The sequence below is a fragment of the Ruditapes philippinarum genome, unplaced genomic scaffold, assembly GCF_026571515.1.
Source record: "Ruditapes philippinarum isolate M1 unplaced genomic scaffold, ASM2657151v2 ctg10414_1_1_1_1, whole genome shotgun sequence".
In the NCBI taxonomy this organism is placed as follows: domain Eukaryota; kingdom Metazoa; phylum Mollusca; class Bivalvia; order Venerida; family Veneridae; genus Ruditapes; species Ruditapes philippinarum.
This window is the reverse complement of record NW_026864403.1, coordinates 27186-50352: the sequence shown is the minus strand read 5'-3', so window position 1 is coordinate 50352 and position 23167 is coordinate 27186. Positions and strand designations below refer to the sequence as shown.

At 33.1% G+C, this 23167-nt stretch overlaps 1 protein-coding gene across 1 annotated transcript; it reads right to left on the bottom strand.

Moving 5' to 3' along the window:
* Positions 1 to 451: 451 nt before the first annotated feature.
* Positions 452 to 15327, bottom strand: LOC132725460 (F-box/SPRY domain-containing protein 1-like). The gene is made up of 3 exons (XM_060710594.1): positions 14745 to 15327; positions 13291 to 13366; positions 452 to 10448 (listed from the first exon to the last, which is right to left on the bottom strand). The coding sequence occupies exons 1-3, from the start codon at positions 15315 to 15317 to the stop codon at positions 10336 to 10338; spliced, it is 762 nt and encodes a 253-aa protein (XP_060566577.1). The 5' UTR covers positions 15318 to 15327; the 3' UTR covers positions 452 to 10335.
* Positions 15328 to 23167: the final 7840 nt, after the last annotated feature.

Here is a 23167-nt window from a genome sequence, read left to right as displayed (position 1 = left end):
ATCTACCCATATGTCTAGTTTCATAAAAATATTTCCAGTACTTTTTGCTTTATCACTGGATCCAGTTTATGTGTAAAATTTGCCATATTTTCAGCCTATTTGTTGCCATAGCAACCAGAATTTTCAACATAGGAAGAAAAGAAAAAGACGTGCATAATTCCAAGACTGCCATCTACCCATATGTCAAGTTTCATAAAAATATTTCCAGTACTTTTTGCGTTATCACTGGATCCAGTTTATGTGTAAAATTTGCCATATTTTTAGCCTATTTGTTGCCATAGCAACCAGAATTTTCAACATAGGAAGAAAAGAAAAAGACGTGCATAATCTCCATACTGGCATCTATCCATATACCAAGTTTCATAAAAATATTTCCAGTACTTTTCAAGTTATCGCGGGATCCAGTTTTGTGGACTGACGGACTGACAGACAGACGGACGGACAGACGGACGGAGGGTAAACCTAAAGTCCCCTCCGGTAAACCGGTAGGGGACCAGAATTTTCAACATAGGAAGAAAAGAAAAAGACGTGCATAATTCCAAGACTGCCATCTACCCATATGTCAAGTTTCATAAAAATATTTCCAGTACTTTTTGCTTTATCACTGGATCCAGTTTATGTGTAAAATTTGCCATATTTTCAGCCTATTTGTTGCCATAGCAACCAGAATTTTCAACATAGGAAGAAAAGAAAAAGACGTGCATAATTCCAAGACTGCCATCTACCCATATGTCAAGTTTCATAAAAATATTTCCAGTACTTTTTGCGTTATCACTGGAATTCCAGTTTATGTGTAAAATTTGCCATATTTTTAGCCTATTTGTTGCCATAGCAACCAGAATTTTCAACATAGGAAGAAAAGAAAAAGACGTGCATAATCTCCATACTGGCATCTATCCATATACCAAGTTTCATAAAAATATTTTCAGTACTTTTCAAGTTATCGCGGGATCCAGTTTTGTGGACGGACGGACTGACGGACTGACAGACAGACGGACGGACAGACGGACGGACAGATGGACGGAGGGTAAACCTAAAGTCCCCTCCGGTAAACCGGTAGGGGACTAATAAAATCTATGCTACTGCAGGTTCTATAATAAATATATAATTTTCAAACCATACCTGCAGAATATGTAAGATGGTTTGTTTGCCTTTGAATTCATCATGAAAATAGGTGGTGCAAACCCGAAAATAGTAATGTTTTAATAAAATTCTAAATGTTTTCAGAAATGTTGTATGTTCCTATCATATTAGTTACTATATATTTAAATTTGGATTTAACATTATGTTATCTATCTAAGCTCTATTCTGAAGAAGAACGCTTTCCGGATATCTGAACCACTTTCAAGTCCAATTCCTGAAAACTTACAAGTATGGGTGTTATATATGAGACAACAAGGTTGTGTTGCCAGTAGGGTTTGAACCCACGATCCCTGTAATAAGAGGCAGACACCTTAACCACTTGTCCACTGATCTCCTTTGAATATGAAACAGATCATTGCAAGTTTAAGGGATTTCTAAATCCAAATGATATACCGAGGGTTGACAACAAAACTGCAGTAACTAACATAAATGAAGTAAAAAAAAGACTTGCAACAGTTTTGTGGTCAACCCTTGATACGAAAAGTCATGTATTGATAAACACAGCAGTCAACAGTATACAACCTGGCCTGGCTGTATACTGCAGGTATAAACAACAAACCAGTATAGTTGAAACCATTTTGATGGGTTATGCCCATTTCTGAGATTCAATCTTGACATTCTAAAAAGAACATTCTAAAACAAAGAGGGCCATAATGGCCCTGAGTCGTTCACCAGAAACAACTGCTTTTCAGTGTTGGAAATTATTTTTCAAATAAACATGCTTAAAGGCAAGTCCAGCTCTTTTGGCAAGTTCAGCTCAACTTGAACTTGCCCCATTTGTAATATACTTTCACAACACTGACTGTTTTGGTTTCTTTTCTTCAAAATATACAAAAGGGCCACTAAGATGGCCTTAGATCACTCATCTAACCCATCATTTCATTATTCAAAATATAAATTGAAATATTTTGCCCTAATATATTGGAAAGGCTTTGTTAAAAATATCTGTGTTGCAAGTGTGTACCTATGATAATATGTACAATAAAGGCAGAATAAATTACTACTAGAGCAGGTTTAATTTTGATGGGACAATTTTTTATAAAACTTTTGTGAATGAATTCACAAAATGTCACATGCAAAATACATAAGGTATAGATGTTTGAACAGTTTGGGAAAACAATTTTTTTACACATTCAGAAAATTTAATTTCTATATGGTAACTTAACTGTGCCTAAAAAAAGACATTAATATCAAAAGTAGGTCAGCTGATATCAAAATTCAATTCATTATCAAAAATTACACAAATTACACCCCTGATCCAAATTTTAAGTCTGTAAAAGACAAAATAAGGAGGTCAAGCAAAATCAAAGAAGGCCAGTTCATATCATAATTCTATTCAGGATCAGAAATTAAACCCCATGTCAAAATTTCAATTCGCAACAGAAATTACATTTCTGGTTTAAATTTCAAGTCTGTACATCAAAAAACCAGAAAGTAGGTGAAATGGTTTCAAAAATATCATTAACAGCTCAACTGATACCAAAATTCACATGAAACTTCAGGTTCAACAGTATGTCCTAAAATTTAATTGAAATGTGCTTTCTCAAAGTTTGAATCCAATTCAAAAGTTCAACATTTTTTAACAAAATTCAATAATAAAAATACAAACTCATCTTTTTTAGTAAGGTAAAGGAAATAAATGTAATCTTTCAATAGGTCTAATTTTATTTCCTGGGGAAAATTCTCTATTCTGACCTACAACTGACCCTACAATGATGCAATATGCTGTCCGAATTCTAGAGCTGAAAGATATTTACACATTATTGCATTGTTACCTAGCTTAACTTGTAAACACTTAATAGTACCAGAAATAGATATTTTTCTATACAAATGAAAGACAATGTGCAGATATGTTTACTGTTCAGATACAAAACACATGACCTCAAATCATTTCTAAAGCAACATTTTTTGGATAAATTGCATAACATAATATACACATGTATGGAAGACATTCCAAGATGACTTGTTTCATTATGAAAGATCCTTGAGTAAAATATTTCTATCAAAGAAATTTATTGAAATCTATGAAATTCTTACTGAGTAAGTCTAATTTAGATAAAAGAATAATTAACTATGTATGGAGAGCTGCATTCCCTATTATAGGCCAAGTAAAGTTGGTCTTTTCTATAAAAACTAGAAATGTGTCCATAGGGCACTTGTGCCCCCACACTCCACTGTTTTGTCAATCTTATGACTCTGTGCCAAATATTTTTTGGGTTACATGTGCCACAAGTTAAAAACTAAAAATCTTTTTATTAAGTAAAGGGCAAGAACTTTACAAGTACTGAATAAATTCACAAGCCAACCCCATGGTGCATAAAGTACACATGCTGACCAACATTCTTGTAAACTTTTAGGCGTACAGTTCAAATACTGTACTTTTTGAGCTGTGCATGAACAAGTTGAAAATTGCAAATTTATACCAAGTCAAGGGCAATAACTCTACAAATACTTGATAAATCCACAAACAAAATCTAAGGTGCAAAACTACATATGCTGACCAGCATTCCTCTTAAATTTCATGACTCTAGGTTAAATACATTTTGAGCTACGCATGACACAAATTGAATATTGCAAATTATCACTTAGTCAGGGGAAATAACTCTGACAAAACATATTAATTCACAAGCAAAACCAGATGCAAAACTTCACATGCTGATCAACATTCCTGTAAAGTTTCATGACCCTATGTCAAATACTTTTTGAGTTACTTGCGACACAATTTAAAAATTGCAAATTTTTAATAAGTCAAGGGCAATTACTGTATAAATACTAAATACATGTAAACGAAAATACCCAGATGCACAACTACACATGCTGATCAACATTCCTGTAAAGTTTCATGACCCTAGGCCATGGACTTTTTTTAGCTACATGCAAAACAAGTTGAAAATTGCAAATTTTTATTAAGTCAAGGGCAATAACTCTGACAAAACAAGTAAATCCACAAGCAATCCCAGGTGTACAATTGCACATGGTGAGCAGCATTCCTGTGAGGTTTCATGACTGTAGGTCAAATACTTTTTGAGTTACACAAGTTGAAAATTGCAAATTTTTACTAAGTCAAGGGCAATAACTCTAAAAATACTAAATATATCCACACAAAAATACCAAACTGCAATTTTTAGCAGTTTAAAAGTTATGGAGCAGACACGAAATGCAGACTTTTTATTATGAAATGAAGACTTTTTAATATTTGACCTTTAAGTGTGACCATGACCTTGTGAGTATTAACCCAATTATTGCGCTCTGCACATTGTCTCATTATGGTGATCACTTGTGCCAAGTTATTTAAGAAAAAATTTAAGCAGTTAAACAGTTATGGAGGGGACAGAAAATGTAGACTTTTTATTATGAAATGAAGACTTTTTAACATTTGACCTTTAAGTCTGACCTTGAACTTGTAGGTATTAACCTAATTATAACACTCTGCACATTGTCTTATTATGGTGGTCACTTGTGCCGAGTTATTTCAAAAAAATTTCAGGAGTTTAAAAGTTATGAAGTGAACACAAAATGTAGACTTTTAATTATGAAATGAAGACTTTTTAACATTTGACCTTAAGTGTGACCTTGACCTTGGGGGGTAGTAACCCAATTTTTGTGCTCTGCACATCATCCCATTACGGTGAATATTGTGCCAAGTTATTTTAAATTTTTTTCAATAGTTTAAAAGTTATGGAGCTGACAGGAAAGTGTTACGGACGGACAAGAACGGACAGACGAAAGCCATTCCTATAATCCCCTTTCCGCTATGAAAAAGGGGATTAATAAATATATCCACACGAAAATACCCAGGTGCACAACTACACATGCTGATCAACATTCCTGTAAAGTTTCATGACTCTAGGTCAACATATTTTTGAGCTATGTGCGACACAAAATGAGGACGGACAGAAGGACAGATGGATGGATGGACAAGCGTAAATCCCCCCCCCCAAAAGTAAGGGGAAAAAAACAGCCAGTTTTTTTATGACACTATATAGGCCTATTCATACTGTGACCACCTGTAGTGTGAAGAGTTTAAAACATAATATATCTACTTTGTGAAGTCAAAACATGTTTATTTTATATTTATAAAGAGACTGTGTATCTATTGTCAATATTTTCTAATATTAAAGTTGAGCATAGAATATCTTACAACCATAATTTAAAAAAAAGCCATGGCCTGGGGCATTTAAGCTCTAGCAGCCCCTAATGGAGGCACTCAAATCAATATGAGCAAACTTGATAAAAGACTACCTAAAAATGCCACAGACAAAGTTTGGTGATCATCCATCAATTAGTTCTGTAGTAGAAGATGTTTAAAGGTTTTTCTATTTTCAGCTCTGTTGACCCCTAAAAGGGGACAATTGAAATGACATGAGCAAATTTAAGTGTGACTGTCACAAGGATGCTCCAGACCAAATTTGAGGTAAATCTGCCCTGCAGTTTCAGAGAAGATGATTGTTGACGCATGACAACGGACCCCGGAGTATCCCCTTTTGATAATAAAAAGCTCACCCTGAACCTTCGGTTCTGGTGAGCTAAAAAGGATTAAACATGTATATATGTTACTTAATTAGGTAAGAAAATGACAAATCTCAGGATCACAGGCCCAGCATTTTGCTTACTAGTGATTAGCTAATCTGGCAAGCTTGTTTAAAAAAAAATTCTTGGCTTTTTTTAACAATAAAGAAAATAAGTGTATCCAAGGCTGTATTGGTTGAGTAAGAACAATCAAATTTCAATAAAAAAAAGGCGAGTCACCCTCTTGGTATTAACAGTATCATTTTTTTCCAAAAGAAAGGACTTCAAAATAAATCTAACCTCTGTAGAGCAAAAAACTCTCAGCAGCAGCCAAAATCTTTGTTGACCAAAGGGTGTTTCTCTACACAAGTTTATACTTACATCACTAAAGTTATATAATATGTGTGCCCTATTTATAATTTTGGTATTGACCACTGCACAAACAATTTTAAAATGTTAAAAACCCTAAACTTTGCTTTTCATTTAAGAATCTAAAAATTCAAGAATATTACTGAACATTTACACACATCCCACCATAATTTTAAGGTATTTCTATATAATTATTAAAGCTTGGAATGCCAAGGCAACAGTTTGAGTCTATTCACAAATTGTACAGATGCCTGAATGAGAAGACAACAGTTAGGGTATTTTCATCCTATCAACAGAGGCTGAAAATGTATAGGACTCCATTCTCAATCCAAAACAGTCTCTTTTTTTCCCTCAAATTTTAAAACAAAAACTTCCAACAGCAGACAAAAACAATCAAACTGTTTTTTTTTAATTTTTGGGAAAAATTGAACTTTTCTGAATTGTTACTCAACAGAAATGATAGGTTTTATAACCATACAAATATATAAAAATTTACAGGCATGGTTAAGTTAGTTTTTTTCCAACTTTTAAAAATTTCCGTAAATTTCTCAAAATGTAAAATAATTTTCCCAATTTAAGCTTGGGGCCTTTTCCAAAAAATGCTGGAAAAGGTCCTGACAGTAAAGATGCACCTTAATTCGCTAATATTCAAAGACTTTGTAAATAAAAGTTACAAACAATCTTAGAAAAACTTGTTCTTTTTCTACACTCTTATTTCTTCATTCTAACATTGCACATTTCTGGTAGACTCATTTTGTCGAAAAGTAATTTCACCATCAAAATACATTTTATTGCAATAAACAAAATCACAATCATCTTAAAGGCACATTATGCCTCATAAACAATTTAATTTTTATTACTTTAGAAACGGCCAACATGAGTATTATAACATTTAAATAATGGTTTTAAAGCATTTTCGATGCTAGTTACCACAGAGTAGCTCTGAATTATGATATTATTTGGCATAAAAGTAGAAAAATGTATCGTAAACAAGTATTATTTTCCCTTCCATGCAAAATACTGAAAATCACTATAACTATACTAATTGACAAAAAGCAACAAAAGAAACAGATTATTCATGTAATTGGCCAATGAGCAACTTTTTTGAAACTATAAAAGTACATCGCATATAAATAAAAACTTTTGAGAAATAAAAATTACAACATTTCTGAGGCATAATGGGCCTTTAAACAAAAAATATTTCATTCTTCGAAGAATTACCAGTAAACAAAAACAGGATTTTAACCACATATCTACAACCATCCCCCTATTATAGTGGGTATTGATGATTATTATCGGCAACTCCTTTAAATAGAGTTTTAGCACTTTTTAGACAAACATAAATTAACACATATTCTATTTTAAGAAAAAATCTTACAATGCTGTTATACAGAAAAATAAGACGGAAACTCCTGAAATGCATGTTCTATCTGAGTCTATATAACATGTTTTTTATAACTTTTCTCCTATATAATTCTTTCTTGATGTATTCTTGTACATGTACATTCAATGTAATTATCCAAAAATACATGTACAGTTTTAAGTTAGTTTTTATGTTTTGCATGTGTGTGTGATTTTTTTCTATAAGTTTATACAAAACATATAAAAAAGTTACAAAAACAGTTGGTTGATCTTGCATGAATTATGTGTAAAATTTAAAAGCCATATCTGAAATGTTATTATAACAGGAAAGAGGTGTAAGCAGTTTTCCTAAATTTCATTTTCATACTGGTTTTATAAAATTCAGCAAAACCAAAAAGTGTTGAATTTAATTTCTTGATGTTCCATTTGATGTAAGTTTAGCCCAATAACAGTTACTTATGTACAAACTTTCAGATCATTTGCTCACTTTGCTTTTCAAGACTGATTATTCTAAATGTGGAAAATGACCCAAAACTGAAAAATGATGCAATGATTTTCACACAAATTGGGATAAAAATAGCACAAAAATATGTGACTTTCGACTTGTTTTTTCGAGTATATTTCTTTGTTATTTTTTGCACATCCTTCTGTTCTAAAGTGTTCATGATGACATTTGTAAGAAATTCAATTTTCATTTCTTAGAATCTAGACTCTTTATACCTCAGTGGAGTTCCTTTAATACATTGTTTTAGCAGATCACATGATCTCTTTATAATCCCCTGTTTTTATCTTGTGAATATCAACTCATAATATGATACTATTTTCTTCATTTTTCTCCCAAAATTTATTATTTGATTTGTCAAAAAGGTAGAAAAATTTGTCAGAAAGATAAAAAAAAACACTACAACATGACTAGGAGTGTCAATTAATTTACATATGTGCCCTTATGCATATCATAAACATGTACTACATCCAACACTAAAATGTGTAAATTTTTTATTTACTCATAATAATTATTTCTAAAACAAAAATCATATTATGAATACAATGTAGGTATAAAACTCTTTCAATAAAACCCTGATAAGTTTGCTTTTAATGATTTACAAAATTCTCACATACAGTAACAGATATACTCAACAATAATACAATGTTCCACAACTCTGATATTACACTAGTATATAAATCTTACAGTCTATCATGACAGTAAAGAATCAATTCTATTAAGTTCTACATCATTAAGAAATAATGAAAAAGTATGTCACAACAAAATGTTTGAAATCTACAACAGAATTATGACAGCCCCAACCTCATTTACTTATTAACCTATTTCCCTTTATTTTTTCAAATGACAGATATTTGTCTTAGCTTGGTTTACAGCCTTACAGCCATTATTTAGATCAAATGGAATATATATAAATTTTTACAGATGCTCGGTAATCCTAGTGTTTCTTACATCAATAGTACTGGCATACAAGGTAGAGTATCTGACCTTACATAACAATGCTGGATTACAGTAGGCACTAATGTGGCAGTGTGGTCGACGCGTCTGACTAGTAATCTAAGGATTGCTGGGGTTCAAACCCCATCAGGGGCAAGCCCTTGTTTCTGAGAACAAGAAACTTTACACTCATTGCTTAGTACTGGTTGGTATAAGGAACAAATCTTAGAGTGTTTAAATAAGCTTATAGCTTCCAACAAAATCAAACTAAAATAAATTAGTATAAACTAATAGTTAAAGAAACAGACCATAATTTAGCTGGCATGGACACACAACTAGGTACATTGTAGTCCTTAGAACTTCTGTTTAGTGTATTATTCTAAGTTAATGACAAAGACCTCTCAGTCTTTTTGAAACTTTTTTTTTTCAGTTGTGAACGTGTCACAACTTTTGGCTTATATAATTTACTATGTATCTATTTCTTGTTGTTTTTTGTATTGTTTTAACATCCTTTTGAGACATTTTACCCTACGGACTAGTCGTTAATAAGTTTTCACAGCTGCTAATTTTGAAGACTGATTTATGAGTAAATAGGACGACTTGACTTCTTCATTTTCTCTTGACACAAATATTTTTTTTCATAACTTATTAACCATGTAGAACTTTGTAAGTATACAATCTACAGTAACATCATCATTTCACTTTACTCTAAATACATCAAAAACTATCAATTCATCAGTCAGTCAGCAGATTCACAAAAATATACAAAAAGAAAATTGAGCCGCGTCACGACAAAACCAACATAGTGGGTTTGCGACCAGTCTGATCAGGATCCATGCTGTTCGCTTACAAACCCTATTACAAGTAGAGATACTGATAGCAACAGCATGGATCCTGATCAGTCTGCGCGAATGGTCGCAAACGCATTATGTTGGTTTTGTCGTGACGCGGCTCAAATTACATGCAAGTTATACATCTACATGTAAGACACAAGAGATTTTCAGCATCTATCTCTACTAGTAAACAATACAATGCACACATATATTTAAACTCTGTCCCTGCAACTCTTCACTGCAATCAGCATTAATTTGTTCAACCTTGCCCTGAAATCACTATATTTCCATGCACAAGTTATTTCCCCTTGCTATTTTTTTTTCTCGCCTTTGAAAGTGTACATGATCTTAATGATAGAGACTTTCTTTTATGTTGGCTATGTTCACTTCACTTACGCACACTATTTCTAGTAAGGCTACATGTAGTTTCTTTACCCAATATCTTCTAATCTTTTTCTCAGCTGTAGTTCTTTTACCAATCAGCTGTCAGTTATTTCGTTCAACTTCTCAACTTACCTCATACACTGTCTTTTTAATAAGCCTCTGTGCATGTTCTTTTTTCTCCTACATACCTTCTGTACAAAGACAGTATTACATGTAAAACTTTTCAGTGCTACACAACATTGTAATGAATGAAACCAAGTATAAAAAATGTAATTTGTTTTCTATGCTAAGCAAACATCATCCATCTAGCGGTTGACCTAGATAAACCATAGTGACTTCTGTATTGCCGTACACTGCAGAAACTGATGGATAAAGTTGAGTATCATTGGGCAGTCCTCGAAAAGCCACACCTACAACATAAAATAGGTTTTTATTTATTTATTTATTTTACAATTCTTATTTTAATGATAACTGTATGAAGAATTTACCTGACAGGCATTCAAGAAATTCTTTTGATTTCATCTAGTAACCTAATCTTTAAAACAAGATTGCATTTGAGAAAAATGCTATGCCACCGCATTAATACAACACTAAATAGTAGTGTAAAAACAGATTTTTTTTTGTTTCTATACAATTTTGAAGATTGTCATAATGCATAGATCCCTGACCTATCTAATTCTTATTATCAGATTAGTGGTTAAATCTGTTGTTAACTCAATAAAAGATCAGAGTAGGAATATATCAATGCACTTGAGTCTAGTGAATTTGATGGTCATATTTACACAGCCTAAATTTCATGACTACATCAAAGGACAACACAGTAAGACACTTTGTCAAAATCTAGGTCAGCTGAAATCAAAGCTCACTTAAAATCTTAATCTGTACACATGGTTCAAATTTTATAGCTGTACATAAAAGGACAAGAAAGTAGGAAAGTAGGAACAAGCCGACGATATGCGCATCTCCTCTTGATATTGATGATTCCCATAAAGTTTCGTTGAATTCCAGCCAGTAGTTGCAGAGAACTACTCCGGAAACGAAATTCGGACGGACGGATGGACGGACGGACAACACCAAAACTATATCCCCCTCCCGATTCCATCGGCGGGGGATAACAAATATTCAAGCTCTAAGCCTTGTACCTTCAGACAATAAGATTTTTTGATTTTTTACTATACATGTATGTATATATTGAAAATCAATGACCCCCGGGGCAGGGGCAATTTTGACCCCAGGGCTGAAGTTCACTTCACAATGTTTCATGCAAAATATCTAACCTCTAGCATTTGTCAATTGCTAGAAGAAATTTATTACTATAAAGATTTTACTATATACATATAAGGAAAACCAATGACCCCCGGGGCAGGGCCGATTTTGACCCCAGGGCTATAATTTGAACAATCTGAATAGAGGTCTACCAGACAATGTCTTATGCAAAATATCTAAGCTCTAGGCCTTTTGGGTCTTTACAAGAAGGTATTTTAAGTTTTTACTATATGTACATATAGTGAAAATCAATGACCCCCGGGGCGGGGCCGATTTTGACCCCAGGGCTATAATTTGAACAATCTTGGTAATGGTCTATCAGACAATGCCTTATGCAAAATATCTAAGGTTTAGGCCTTTTGGGTCTTTACAAGAAGTTATTTTAAGTTTTTACTATATGTACATATAGTGAAAATCAATGACCCCCGGGGCGGGGCCGATTTTGACCCCAGGGTTATAATTTGAACAATCTTGGTAGAGGTCTACCAGACAATGCCTTATGCAAAATATCTAAGCTCTAGGCCTTTTGGGTCTTTACAAGAAGATTTTTTAAATTTATTCTTATAATTCCTTTTGGTTACCATGGCAACCAGATTTCTGCATGGAATTTAATTCTTTGAACAACTTTGGAAGCCCTTCACCCAAGGATCAATCCTGCCAAGTTTTGTTGAAATTGGACAAGTGGTTTTTCACAAGAAGATTTTTTAAGTTCACTATATAATCTATATAACACACACACACACAAACAAACACACACACAGGTGAATCGCTATATGCCACCGCATCGCAGATGCTGCGGTGGCATAAAAAAAAGCATGACCTATATTGTACATAGATAGCCCTAAATAATGTTATTTATCACAGTATAGGACTGTTATTAGGGAGAGATTGTTTAACTGACCATGTAGCTTAACAAGCAGACCAACGGTTTGATTTTCAAAGTCCCTGGATCAAGTCCTGGTTAAGATGCACATTTTTCATAAATAATTATACAGTTTTGAGTCAATTTCACTTTTCCATGTACAAGCATGATGTACCCAAATTCCAACATAGCTGACAAGTACTATGGCTATGCCATGATATAGAACTGCTCACTAACAGAAGAGAATATGTAAGCAGCCCAGCAGCTCAGTCAGTACAACTGCAGAATGATTCAGAGGGTCCACATACCAGTTAGACTTCCAGGGTCAAAAAACCCTCCTTTGTAGAGGCCGAATATAGGCTGCTTCCCCAACCAGCCTCTTTTTTTTCCCTAGTTTGGTCCTCAAAATTCTCCAGTCTTTTGAAATTTCCCATAGAATTTAGATGGTGTTGAATAAAGGTCTTTTACTGTCTTATTAGTATTTCCCGGTGCTTTTAGCTTTTCTATTTTGTAATTTTTGAAGAACTTGTTAAAAGTTTGTGTTAAATTTGAGACCCCTTTTCCCAAAGTAAGGCATAATCACGCATATTTTCCCAAAGAAAAAGGCTGAGGCCCCTTCCCCAAAAATGGTGTTTTGGCCCCGACTTCACATTTTTCTCATCTTGTAACTTATTAATAAATAATAATTAAAACTGAAAAGAATGTCTTTACTTTGATACTAGCTAAGGGTTTTACTTGATTTGATTTTCATAGTACAATTAGAGCAGATCTCAATCATGCATTAGCTACATAATAAACTTTGATATAATGTAGGCCATCATTTAAGACCTAGGAAGTTAGCACATTCTACAACATCTATTGTGGCCTTTTATAAGGACATTATTCAATCTTTAGAGTTGATGAAGATGCTATTATCTGATATGCTCCCCTGTTTTGATGAAGTCCATGTTTTATCTAAAAAAAATGATGTTTAGTTTATTTCATGATAAATCATAAAATCAATTAGCTATTAAAATATTACTATTTACTCTTTAATTAGCTTTTGAAATTTCAACTGCAATCAGTCAACTTTTGCATAGTTAAACTTACATAATAATATAGTATAATATACATTGAAACTTTACCTAGAAATTCATAATTTTTCTCAAATGCTAACGTATTGTCATCACAGTCTAATATCACACGTATTCTTTCACCAACCTGTAAGAAATTAATCACATTGTTATATAACTGAGCTTGCTAATATACATGTAGTACATTATACATTATACTACATATATTTGTGAAATTGGTATTATTTGATTACATGATATTGCTCTTATTATAGTCTTAAAAAAACAAACTGTCAAAAGATTTCAATTGATTTTCGCCTCCTGGATGTTTGGCCTCAAAATCCTGGTCTTTTCGGCATCTTTTGTAAATTTGATAAAGATATAAAATAAAGACAATTGACCAATCAAGCTGTAACAACATAGGTCATGTCAAACATGTATATTGATATATCCCTACTGTACAGTATACAATATAACAACAAAAAGACCAGGGCTGAAACGTTTAGGAGGTGAAAAGACCAAAGCTGGAATGTCCAGGAAGTGAAATGTGCAGATATCATAAGAGTGGGTGGACCAATGCTCGGCGTAAAAATACTATATAATATTTGATATGACAAATTCAACATCAACAAACCTAAATGTTTTATGTTCATTTTCAGAACCGATGATATTGTTTTAAATAGCCATTGTGTAAAATTTGCTAATCACATAATGATGTACATGGCGGGAACTATAGATAGTCTGGATAAACAAGTGCAGTTTGGGTGAAATTGTACCATAGCTTGGCGTACAGTTCTACATGATGCAGGTTTGTTTTTCGAATAAAATCAATTTTTTTATCTTATGAAGAAACATATACTGCATAAATTGTAACAACCAAATTAGGTTCATACATTTACAAGTACCAAACTTTTAGTTTAAATTTTACAGCTTTTATGTTAAATTTTTTTAATAATTACATGTTGAGGATTACATATATGGTTGTTTGTCTGCTATTAGCATTGTCACACCACTTCACCAGCAATGAACCGCACCAGGATAAAATGGTGAAAGACGTTAATAAAAGCACCAGTGACCTAAATTGGAGATAACTTGAAACATTTTCAGATATTCTAAAGAAATATCTTTTACGTCGAGCATTGGTATGCACCGAGCATTGGTCCAACTACTCTACCTATTGAAAGAGGTGAATTATTTTTCTTAGTCCTTAATCAGATATCATTACCATGGTGATTGTACATTTTATGTTAGAATCATTTATATAATAAAATGAAAGCTAAAACAAAACCAAGAGGGTCAGTTCAGGTAGAAGAAAATTGCAGGACAGCTTTAAAAAAAGCTTGGATCTGGGTTACCGTTCCTCATTCTACTACTTAATACAACAAACATGTACATATAATGAAATTAAAAGTTCATCAAATAATTACATAGTTTGTCAGCTCCATAACTTAAATGTATTATAATTCACACGTTGTTCATTGGAAAAATAAAGTATAAAAGTATTCACACAATTCACTTGTAGGTACCTGATACTTGGGAGCATTGTTCAACAATGGAAAATTTCCTTGTGAATCTCCATTGTGTAATAAATGATTATCAACTAAATTCCATCCCCATGACTGATCATCTGTTCCAAGCAATGCTGAATATCCATGAATCTGCATGTTCGCAGTTTTAGTTGCTAGTCCAATAACTGCTATAGTACCAAGTGGCCCCTCCCACACAACCTCCCAGCAATGTCGACCCTGTTTAAAGCCTAATTTTCCTCGGCACCCATCAGTGCTTTGAGCAACTGGGTTCCGATGAAGTGTAAATCCATTTGGTTTAATATATATGTTTCTAGAGCAATCATTCGGATTCCATGCATGATAAAATGCACGCAGTTTCGCTTTATAAGTCGGACAATTTGACAAAATATCAGATTTCAACGCCTCTTCTGCTAGTTTTCGTACACAATGAAGTCTCCAAACGTCATTATTTTCGTCATTTAGAAACTTGTACCATGATTTACAGACTAAAGAACAATTTCGTAGGTCATTAATGTCTAAATAAGAAAATAAATTTTCTAAGACATAACACGGAAGGCTTTCGGCGGCCATTTTGATAATTTCACCTTTAGACTGGTCTACGATGCTTTTTGCAAGATTCGCCCGAATCACAAAAATTGCAGACGATTTTTTTTAATGAAAATAAAAACAATGTGAACAAATAACACGTGTATTTTAATATCGCCGTGGTTACAAGTAACTAAGGCTCCAACGTTTACAATTTTTTGTAAACGTTTACACGATTATACAAGCTAAGGGCCAAAGATCCCTGAGCTTTGTTTGGACAGTCAGATAGGCAGTATCTAACGATATATGAAAACAATGGCATTAATTAATTAATTAGAACGCAACCTCCAACAAAATCCAGCATTGATATGTACGGTACAAGTCAAACGAAAAGAGACAAAAAAAACAGGAGTGTTTTTATTAACAATGCCTTGTACACTTTATCATATCAATTTTACCCGTAATCTCACCTCACATCTTTCAGAATGATATAAATGATATCTCAAAAAAGTTCCTAAAAAATCTGGAAACAAAGTGATCCCTCAGAAGCATTAATCACAACAAAATTAGGTGAAAACTGCAGACTCGGCTTAAGTCTGCGAACGAGGGACAATGAATAAATGCAACACCCCACGCCCCCAGCACCGGCCTGATTCTTTTCAATCAATAGACAGCATGCAAATTTTATCATTAATTTAGCAAGTATATAAATTCGATATCATCCGATTTCTATTTCTAATTTATGAGCACTTATTCTAAATTTAGTGAGAGACGATATAATGCTTTGATCACTAATAAAATTCAAATAAGTTTTTTTTTAATTGAATAAGTTGACTATTTACCACTTCCTTCTTTGTAGCATTTATCTAATAAATAACCATTTGGATCTAAATTCACAGCACATAAAAAAAAAATTCGATAAATTCTTGGTGTGATGCTGATGCTTGAATAATTTTAATTTGTCAAAGACAAATAAATATCATACTTGTAAGTTTGTAACCCAGCTTTTTTATTGTTAATGTGTAAAGGTTTTAGCTTTCTTGAATTGCAGGATATATCAATGAAATTGGCTTGGTATTTAAAAGCCTATAAAGTATTTTTTGTTGTCTGCATAATAATATTTACATTTATATGCATCTATGCCGATAAGAAGAGTAACTGTTTAATTGTATGGAAAAAGCAAAACAACTATAATATATGTACAAAGGATATCTTACGCTTTCACATAGAATAGCATCATTTGGAGAGTTTTTTTTTTCAAACCTAAATGCTTTATTTGTAATTTGTCACAAAACAATTTTTAAACGAATTTTCAATAAATAATCATCTTTTTTTAAACATGAAAGAAATAAATAACTTTATTTGTGTTACCTCCGACCCAAACTACATGCATTTTGTATACATACAACAATTTTGTAATATGGTTGTGTCAAAATTTAATGTTCTATAAAGGCCATATACTATACCTGTGTTGGTGGATGACCCAACATATCTGATCGGGAAAAATGGTTCTAAACGAAAAAAAAAAAAAAAAAAAAACCAACAAAGACATAACATTGTCATAATTGTGCTAATTGAAATGCCGCATGTGTCGTGAAAAGAGGAAACTGTCTTCAATCCTATTTTCGTTTCCACCTATAAAGTTTCCATGTGTTTTAAATGATCAGTTCATCACTCAATCCAAAACTCAAGAATGCCCCAGTTATTATTATTATTATTTATTTATTTATTATTATTATTATTATTATTATTATTATTATTATTATTATTTTGTCCGGATTATGCAATTTAAAATAACACTGAACATTGGTTTCTGAAGTGCTAGCGGTAATTAGATCATGAATGCACTCATATCAAAAGAATCTTAAGATTTTTTAAATGGCAAAAAAAGAGACTACATTTGTATTTCTTACAAAAATAAATAATTCACATTTGTTTTCATGCAAATATTCATTTGACTTTGTGTTGTTTACTCAAAAACGAATGATTAAGTAGAACATTTATTGTGCGGACCGTTTTAATTAAGAGGCTTCCTTGCATTTCACATGTATGACATTTTATATTGAAATACTAGTTTTGTACGGAATGAAAATATATGAAATACACTTGTATGAAATAATAACATTATACGAATTTAGTCACTTACATGCGTCAATAAATAGATTACAGTTGTCTTGTCAATGTTAGTATCATCAGGGTAAACTATTTACATGCATTTTAGTATATAGCGCCACCATTTGATGTATATTCAATATTTTTAGCATTGTTAGTGCTTGCATCAGACAATATACTATATACCTATTGATAAAGTGAGCTTTAATTGTTAAACATATCATTTCTATACCGACAGACTTCCAACCAAATCTACGATACCTTAGTTATTGCTTTAAATTAGACTAGCATTTAATTTTTTTATGGATGTGATCCGTCGCTTTGTAAATGTTTTCGTGTCACCTATGGATCTCTTCACCACATATGAATCTCAAATGAAATGTTGGCGATAATTCCTTCATTTGGCGCCAAATGTCATTAAATGTATGTATAATGTTCTGCTTGAGTGTTAAGCATCGTTCTGTGGTGAGATTCGCAAAAAACATGTTATAGGTCCATTTTGTGACATTTTCTTCATACGCATTGCAAATTTTGGGCACGACAGAAGTCCAGAACCCATGATGGAAAAAAGACTACAAATATCTCTACATAGACTGCATAAATTTTCCATAAAAACTGGGTCAATATGAAGGAAAGTTAGTAGGGTAGAATGCCAGAATAACATTTTCCAAAATCTTTAAATTAGAATCTACATTTTTAGCTCACCTGTCACAAAGTGACAGGGTGAGCTTTTGTGATCGCTTTTCGTCCGGCGTCCGTCCGTCCGTCGTCCGTCCGTCCGTCCTTAAACTTTTACTTTAAATGACATCTCCTCATAAACCACTAAGCCAATTTCATCCAAACTTCACAGGAATGTTCCTTTGGTGGTCACCTTTAAAAATTGTTCAAAGAATTTAATTCCATGCAGAACTCTGGTTGCCATGGCAACTGAAAGAAAAAACTTTAAATATCTTCTTTTAAAAAACCATAAGAGCTAGAGCTTAGATATTTGGCATGAAACATCTTCTAGTGAGTGTCTACCAAGTTTGTTCAAATAAAAGCCCTGGGGTCAAAATTGGCCCTGTCCCAGGGGGTCATTGATTTTCCCTATATGCATATAGTAAAAACTTAAAAAATCTTCTTTTAAAGAATCCAAAGAGCTAGAGCTAAGATATTTAGCATGAAACATGTTCTAATGGGTGTCTACCAAGTTTGTTCAAATAAAAGCCCTGGGGTCAAAATTGACCCCGCCCCGGGGGGTCATTGATTTTCCCTATATGCATATAGTAAAAACTTAAAAAATCTTCTTTTAAAGAACTCAAAGAGCTATGGCTAAGATATTGAGCATCAAACATGTTTTAATAGGTGTCTACCAAGTTTGTTCAAATAAAAGCCCTGGGGTCAAAATTGGCCCCGCCCCAGGGGGTCATTGATTTTCCCTATATGCATATAGTAAAAACTTAAAAAATCTTCTTTTAAAGAACCAAAAGAGTTAGAGCTAAGATATTTAGCATGAAACATGTTCTAATAAGTGTCTACCAAGTTTGTACAAATAAAAGCCCTGGGGTCAAAATTGGCCCCGCCCCAGTGGGTCATTGATTTTCCCTATATGCATATAGTAAAAACTTAAAAAATCTTCTTTTAAAGAACTCAAAGAGCTATGGCTAAGATATTTAGCATCAAACATGTTCTAATAGGTGTCTACCAAGTTTGTTCAAATAAAAGCCCTGGGGTCAAAATTGGCACCGCCCCGGGGTTCATTGATTTTCCTTATATGTGTATAGCAAAAACTTAAAAAATCTTCTTTGAAAAAACCCAAATAGCTAAAGGTAAGATATTAAGCATGAAACATCTTTTAGAGAGTGTCTACAAAGTTTGTTCAAATAAAAGATCTGGGGTCAAAATTGGCCCTGCCCCGGGGGTCATTGATTTTCTTTATATGTGTATATATAGCAAAAACTTAAAAATCTTCTTTGAAAAAACCCAAATAGCTAGAGTTTAGATATTAAGCATGAAACATCTTCTAGTAAGTGTCTACAAAGTTTGTTCAAATAAAAGCCCTTGGGTCAAAACTGACCCGGCCCCAGAGGTGTCATTGTTTTTAAATGTATGTGTATAGTAAAAACTTAAAAAAATCTTCTTTTAAAAAGCCCAATGAGCTAAAGCTTAGATGTTTAGCACGAAACATCTTCTTATGGGTGTCTACCAAGTTTGTGCAAATAAAAGCCCTTGGGTTAAATTGGCCCTGCAACGTTGGGGGGGGGGCTATATACAGGTGAGCGACCTCAGGGCATCATGACCCTCTTGTTTATAACTTTTAATGTAAAAAAAATGTTTAAAACTTTGAAGACTGACCTTGAAACTGATTTTCTTTTGCTTTCACAAGAGTTATAGTGCACATGTATATGGATCAGCAAAAAGTCACATCTATTTTACCAGTGCTGAATTTTGAGAAACATTATAGTGCTGTACTGTAAAGCTGCGATGAAATAGCGTGAAAGTCAAGTGCAGTATTTAAGATGTTTCGTTTCATTGTATTAAAAGTGCTCGAACACAGTGCGCCACTTAGTTTATTCAACTCGTTCAATAAATTCAGTATTGTCACTCATTCAACCTCCTTTATATATAGTAATTATAGGATTTGGTGGACTTGGGTTCTTGCTGGTAGAAAGATGATCTTTTTGGTATTTATCTATATCGCACACAGTCTATGATTTTCCTGAAATCACGTCTTGGACGAGAAAACGATCCAAGATGTCAGCCTCCATGGTCACATTTGGTTTATAAATTTAAGAGGTTCTTATCTCTTTTAAATATACTTATATGCCCGAACGTCAGTTTGTTTTGAAGCAAAAAAAATAAAGTTACAGTTAATTTAATTCATGACTGAATATCATATCGTAGAATATAATAGAAAGAAGTTTTAAAACCTTTGACCTTGTTCTTTTTTTTGTAAAAAAATTTATCATTCGCAATTTTAACATCAATTTTTATCCGTCATTTGTATCCAATATCCCAAACACACATAAAAGCAGTATTGCATCTAGAAATTCAAAATCATGGGGGATTGTTCCCCACTCAACTGAAAAATGAGGGGGGGGGGTGAAAAAAATGAGAGTGACATGCATTTATCAAACAATATGAAGTACCAAAAAGAAATAATTTATTTTACGTTAAGGCATTTTTGACAGCTATTGTCCACTCAACAACGGAAATAAAAAGAATAATTAAATTTTGACGAATACTAGTAAAAGGCAAATCAAACCGTCAATACTCATGCAAGATCCAGGGCTCATCCGGAAGGGCGATTCAGGCGATAACTTCGCCGTGTATATTCCAATTTCGCTCTCCCGATTGATCAAAGAGAAGTCAACATCGCCGATAAAATCTTAATTCCCAAATAGTAATTACTTAGCGATGTAAAGAGCAGAGATTGTATCCGCCCATATGACGACCGCTAATTATCATTATCCAATCACAGCGTCGCTTTATACTACCCTTCTACCTGTAAGCAAAGCGATAGACCGCCTACTCTAAACAGTAAATAATGAGAGCATCGGCCCGAAACGGTATAATTGTGTGATAGTTTTGCGAGTTTAATACGGGATTTGGCGATAATTATAGATTGTTTTTTCCCGATTATCTAAACACGTGCAATCTTCCCTAATTGATATACACGATGCACTTCGATGGTGGGTTTTTAACCCGAGGAAAGGCGATGTGCATGGATTTTTCACGGCTATCACAAAACTGTTAGTCAATTAAAAATAATCAATTTCATTAATGATCAGCGACCGGATTAAAAAATTAATCATAGTTTTGAATGATTTCAGTCTGTTAACATCAATTTTTACTGTAAAATTGCTATGTCGCTCACGTCATGGCTACAAGGCGAAATGCCGAAACCGAGCAACTTAAGAAAGTTACTGATTCTGATAGTTACACCTACGCGAAAATTAAGAAAGCCAATTCGCAAAAATCTTGCTATTGGTATGCTGTAGACAGTGGGGGTGTTTGGCATTGTTCTCTTTGTAGAAATGCCAAATTTGACACAGTTTACGCATGTGGCACGACATCCCGGCTAAACTACATAACGGTCGTATATCATGTAACGTATATACCCACAAAATTTGTCAGGAAAGAAGTGTTCTTTTTGTTTCAATATATATATTTGTTTTAATGTCGTAAATATGACGCTCAGATTAAGAATTATTTATAAAGATATTACCGAAATTAACATTTCATGAAAATAAAGGGAGGTAATTAGAAATTAATTTTCTACAATTTCTCAGTCAAATTTTTCAATAAGAAATGAATGTATGTAATTTTAGTGATCAAATATAATGTGCACAAATGTTTGCAGTACATATTTTACATATTCTTTGATGTTTGAAAATTGTTTTATAAGCATAATTATATGCATATAAATGTGACATTACAACATTCAGGTGTTTATAAAAGGAATTTCTGTCACCAGAACAGAATAGAAGAGATATTATTAATCAATATCCAATGTGACCTCATCTTCTATAAAAAGTGAGGAAAGTAAAAAATATAAAATTGACTTATCATCATATCTTTTCTTACACATTATTATCAACAAATCTACATGAAAGTATATAAACACATATTTAGAGAAAGCTTATAAATAGCTGATCAATAGATTAATTTTTTTTATTCATATTTGCTGCTCAAAAACATTTAGATTTCATTGCCAGATCTACTATTAATTAATCTACTATTAATTAATACTGCTATTGATTAATACTACTATTAATTAATAAACTGGAGAAATATTATATGTGATGTTAATTGTGTTTATATTATAATTAAAGGATGTATAGCCATGCATGTTAATGCATACACATTGGGTTGTTTCCGTACTCCCTAATTTTCGCGAGGAAGTCACTTCTCCCTAAAATTTCCCCCCAGGATGAGCCCTGAGATCATTAGATGACCCAGTCCCACTGCTTTTAGTCATTACCGTGAGTGAATACAAACATGGCAGAAGCATCCAAGATAGGATGAAGATAAATTGAATTAAGTTGAAAAGAATGTCACGGCCGAATGCAATACTGATATTTGTAGACAAAAACCATGATTTATACATTTAAAAACAGTACAACAAATTTAATCTTATTCAGTAGATCTACAGCTTGACTTTTCTAGTCTAACAAAACAAAAATATCTTGTGGTAGTGAATAGCAAACATACAGAAATTTGATGGTATATTGTATCTACTGGGCAGTAAGGCCCCCACGATTACACGTTTAAACGGATTCGTTTCGATTTTCATTCATAAACGTTCAGGATATTGTTTACCGTTTAATCGAAATGACCATATTGTCTTACAAAATTTCTTAATCATTGCCTGCAATCATGGATTTTATCAATTCTAGTGGTTTATTCCAAAGTATACAAACTGAAAATAGGTGTTTACAACCCTCCACACAGCATTACGGTGCAAAATTGCTCGTGACAAAATACATTTTTGGTAAAAAAATTGGGTTACAATGCAAATAATGTGTGCTGACTCAATCGTGATGAGCACTGTGCATTCTTTATTTGTACATGTGTAAAAAATAGAAAGAAAGACATCATTTGGCGACTCAAATACATGGTGTGTATAGTACATAGAGGTACCACCGTTTAAACGGTATCGTTTCGGTTCTTAGCAATCGTGTAAACGTTTACAAAAAATTGTAAACGTGGGAGCCTTACTTGGCAGGAACCAGTTTCCGGACAATACCAGTTTCCGGACAAGTATTATAACGGCTTAATGTTGGCTTTATCGATGACGATCG

Coding starts and splice junctions, on each gene's coding strand:
- LOC132725460 (XM_060710594.1), bottom strand. CDS start 15,317: ATGGCCGCCGAAAGCCTTCCGTGTTATGTCTTAGAAAATTTATTTTCT. Junction 13,367..14,744: donor ACAATGCTCCCAAGTATCAG/GTACCTACAAGT, acceptor AATTTCTTACAG/GTTGGTGAAAGAATACGTGT. Junction 10,449..13,290: donor GAAAAATTATGAATTTCTAG/GTAAAGTTTCAA, acceptor TTTATGTTGTAG/GTGTGGCTTTTCGAGGACTG.